At 41.7% G+C, this 4620-nt stretch overlaps 1 protein-coding gene across 1 annotated transcript; it reads left to right on the top strand.

Annotated features, from left to right (window-relative positions):
- Positions 1–323: 323 nt before the first annotated feature.
- USP51 (ubiquitin specific peptidase 51) lies at positions 324–2441 on the top strand. Its single transcript, XM_061179054.1, is given in 5 exon segments — positions 324–639; positions 642–1197; positions 1199–1233; positions 1236–1812; positions 1814–2441. Coding segments are annotated over 5 exon segments (2112 nt in total).
- The last annotated feature ends 2179 nt before the right edge of the window (positions 2442–4620 follow it).

The raw sequence follows: 4620 nt of genomic DNA, 5'->3' as shown, positions 1-4620 counted from the left end.
CAGGCCGTACTCCGCCCCCCTACCTTTTCTTCCCTCCGTCATCCTCCCTTCAACCCCCCTCCACTCCCCAGCCCGGAGCACGATCCGATCGCCTTTAAACCAGGTAACCGCCTAGGTCTCCACACCAGTTCCCGCAGCTTCTGAGTAGAGTAGGTGTAATCCGCAGCAGCCGCTGGCTGAGCTCAAGGGCCGGTGGGAGGGGTCTCGGGGACGCACCGCGGCCATGACGCTGGCCAGATCATTCGCAGAAATCCCTGTCTCATTCCATCTACAGTCGCAACTCGATTCCAGATGCCTCTCTCCAATGGCCGGGCATTGAGTTGATGGCCCAAGTTCTAGAAGCTTCCTTTCCCTCCCGCTCTTTGGTCCGCTGGAGCTCAGGATGTGAGGGAGGAGCCTCGCTCGAGGAGGTGTCTGAGAAGGCGGAGGAAATGGAGGAGGAGGTACTGGGGTCTGCAAAGGCGTATTCAGGCCAGGGAGCTGAGGAGATGAAGCTGGAGCCATCACAAAAGCAGAAGCCTGCACCTGAAGAAAACTTGACGTGGAGCTGCAGCTGCAGCGACGAGAAGGTGCTCCCTTCAACCGCCCCTCACTGTCACAGCAGCTCCTCGCCTCTTTGCCCTCGCCGCAAGCCCCGCCCCCGCCCCAGCCCCGGGCCCGCTTCCGAGGCCAGTCAGGGCCCTGGGCCCCACCCCTGCCTCCAGCCCATCCTCCCCCTCCACCGCCGCCCAGGTCCCTGCCCTGGCGCAGATCTCGGCGCAGACCCCGGCCCGGGTCCAGGCCCCAGACTCAGCGAAGCTGTTCTGCTGACCTACGCCGCTCTGGGGGTCGAGGTGGCTTAGGGGACTGGTAGCTGGAGGTGGAGTTTGATCAGGGTCCCACAGGGTGCTCTCATGTGGAGGGCTTTAAAGTAGCTAAGAACTGGCAGAAAAACCTGCAGTTGATCTACCAGCGTTTTATTTGGAGTGGGACCCCGGAGACGGAGACTAGGAAATGTAAGGCAAAGTCATGCATCTGTCATATATGTAGTACCCATATGAACAGACTCCACTCTTGTCTTTCCTGTGTCTTTTTTGGCTGCTTTACTGAGAAGCATATTCACAAATATGCAGAAACCAAACAGCACAATTTAGCTGTAGACATCTATCATGGGGTTATATATTGCTTTATGTGTAAGGATTATGTATATGACAAAGACAGAACAGATTGCCAAAGAAACAAAAGAGAAAATTTTGAACTCTTAGCTTCCACTTCATCAAATGTCTTTCAACAACAGTGTATGACATCAGGTATTGAAGAGAAGCAATCAACCTGTGAGTCAAAGGAACAGGAGCCAAAATTGGTGAAGCCCAAGAAAAAGAGGAGAAAAAAGTCAGTCTGTACTGTAGGCCTGAGAGGGCTAATCAATCTTGGGAACACCTGTTTTACGAATTGTATTGTCCAGACACTTACCCATATTCCTCTACTGAAAGATTTCTTCCTCTCTGACAAACACAGATGTGAAGTGACAAACCCCAGCTTGTGTCTTGTCTGTGAAATGTCTTCACTTTTTCATGCTATGTACTCTGGGAGCTGAACTCCTCACATTCTCTATAAGTTACTGCACCTGATATGGATTCATGCAGAACACTTAGCAGGGTACAGGCAGCAGGATGCCCATGAGTTCCTCATTGCAATATTAGATGTGCTTCATAGACACAGCAAAGATGATAGTTTTGGGCAGGAGAACAATAACCCCAACTGCTGTAACTGCATCATAGACCAAATCTTTACAGGTGGCTTGCAGTCAGATGTCACATGTCAAGTTTTCCATACTGTCCACCACAATAGATCCATGCTGGGACATCAGTTTAGACTTTCCTGGCTCTTGTGCCACATTCAGTTCCCAGAGTCCAGAGAGGGTTAATGGCACAGTGAGGAGGGATGACTACATACCAGGACTTCCCTCACTCACAGACTGCTTACAGTGGTTTACAAGGCCAGAGCATCTAGGAAGCAGTGCCAAAATCAAATGCAGTAGTTGCCAAAGCTATCAGGAATCTACCAAACAACTCACAATGAAGAAACTACCTGTTGTGGCCTGTTTTCATCTCAAGCGGTTTGAATATGTAGGCAAACAGAGGCGAAAGATTAATACCTTTATCTCCTTTCCCTTGGAGCTGGACATGACTCCATTTTTGGCCTCTACTAAAGAGAGCAGAATGAAACAAGGCCAGCCACCAATAGATTGTGCACCCATTGAGAATAAGTATTCCTTGTTTGTAGTGATTAATCACCATGGAACTTTGGAAAGTGGACACTATACCAGTTTTGTCCAGCAACAAAAAGACCAGTGGTTCAGCTGTGATGATGCTGTAATCACCAAGGCTACCATTGAGGACTTACTCTACAGTGAAGGGTATTTACTGTTCTATCACAAACAGGGTCTAGAGAAAGACTAGTCTTACCAGACCACTTACCAGAAAAAAAGTAAAAGAAATTAATAGGCAAGGATCCTGAAGTGACACACAAACCTACCAGGAATGGACAATGACAACAGCCCCTACATCACAATTAGCATCTTGATATAAAGAACCAATTTTAACATGGCCTATGGGTCTGTAAGAGGAAAGAAAAAAAGAATATTAACTAATGACAATTCAGCCTTAAATGGGAGGGAGGGAGCAGAGGTTGAAAATGGTCCCATAAAGCATAATTAAATGAAAAGAATGTTTTAGGTGAGAAGAGTAGGAATAGAGATGTTCTGGCACTACTATATGTCATTTGTTTCTATGAAAATACTGTGGGAAGTCAGGAAGTATTCCTTCATCAGCAAAAAGCCTCACAGTTGGTGTTCCAGCTGTGGTCAACCAGTAAAATAGCTAAATAAAGGAATATTTTAAAAGGAAATTTCAAAAGCTTTAAAAGAAAAACATTTAAAAAGAAAAAAATTAATCTTAAAAAGAAAATGTTTTTAAATGTTGAAAATTTTTTAAGTTAAATATTTTTAAAAGAAATGTTTTAAAAATTTTAAAGTTTTAAAATTTAAAACTCTAAAATTATTAAAGCTTAAATGCAAATTTTAGAAATTCTTAGTTTAAAAAAGGTAAAATGAATAAAACAAGGAAAACGATTAAAAATGAAAGTTTACCAAAAATTTAAAGTGAAAGAAACCATTTGAAAATTAAAAACTAAAAAGAAAAAAGAAGGAAACTGTTAAAATTAAAAGTTTAAATGAAATAAAATTTAAATAGAAATAAGTATAAATATAAAAATCTTTAAAAATTAGAGCATAAAATATGTGTTGAGAATTTATGCATAATTTAAGATATAAGTTTTGAAAAATACAGAAAGGGATGAAAATTCAAATTTAAGCTTATAGAAAAGTTTTAAAAGAGGAAAGTTTAGAACAATTCAAGACAAAAGGACAAAATTTGTTAAAAATTAAATTTAAAAGATCTTAAAAGGAAAAATTAGAGAAAAAGAATTTTAAAATTTATAATGAACTTTAGACAAGTTCAGTTTGAGAGATTTAAATAAGAACTTTACATATTTAAACAAAAAGATGTATTAAAATTAAAATTCTTAAAAAGTTTTATTTTTAAAATTTAAGCATATTAAAATACATACGGGTATGAAATAATAGAGGAGACAGGAATAACAAGAAAAAGGGGTTTGTGAATATTTTTTTCAAGTTTTATGCTGATATATAAAGATAATTCAAAGGAAAAAAATAGACTTTAACCATCATTTTACCATCCAATTATGAGATCAATACAAGGCCTGCACTCTAGCCCACCTTCCCTGCTCAGGTTCTACACCCCATCTGATTTCCTGAAGGAAATAAAGCTATTTCTTGGGCAGAATGAACTGCATCTGAGAAAGGTGAAAGGAGCTCTCTGCCATTTAGAACTGCATTATTCATACAAATTCTTTGCTTCTGAAAAGGTGCTCTTGGCAATTTAGTAGCTTAGGAATATTAGATCACAACTGTGAAGCTCTGGCTTTGGTGTTTGAGCCCCATGGACTGATTGAGGAAGTGTCAGGGACCTATATCTGAGGACCCCCCACCCTCCTCTTTCCCCCTTCCCTCTTCATGGAGAAACAAGACCTTTAAATTTCCACAGTAGAGCTATGGGCTTGTGCTCAACAGTCCTTCTACTCAGTCCTTACTCCCTCTTCTTTTCCTTATTCCATCATTCATGCCTGGTTCCCGGAATCCCTCACTTACCTGATTTTACCTATATCTCTGAGCCCCAGACTGTAGGCCTCCTTCCTTGACTGTTCACTTGGTGACTTCTACTCCTCCTTCAAGATTCAACTCACAGATGACTTCTTTGGAGACTTCCCTGAATGCTCTAGGCAGGTATAAATTTTCCAAAATATTACTCCCTCATCCCTCTATCCCTCTCACTGTGCCTTCAAAGTACTTTGTCTGTACCTCATTGATGGTACTTATTATACTGTGATTCTACTGTAGCTTTGTGATTGTCTGCCCCTCTGCACCAAGCAACTGATAACAGGGGCCAAGCCTTATTCATTTCTGGGTTAATAAATGTTCGTTGAATGTAAGGATGAGTTCAGTTATTTCATCTATTCACCCTCTCAGTACTGTGTTCTTACCCACTCCATCCATCAAGC

This window comes from Eubalaena glacialis, chromosome X (genome assembly GCF_028564815.1).
Source record: "Eubalaena glacialis isolate mEubGla1 chromosome X, mEubGla1.1.hap2.+ XY, whole genome shotgun sequence".
Lineage (NCBI taxonomy): Eukaryota > Metazoa > Chordata > Mammalia > Artiodactyla > Balaenidae > Eubalaena > Eubalaena glacialis.
Note: the sequence above shows the minus strand (reverse complement) of the source record. Positions and strands in the feature narration are given on the sequence as shown.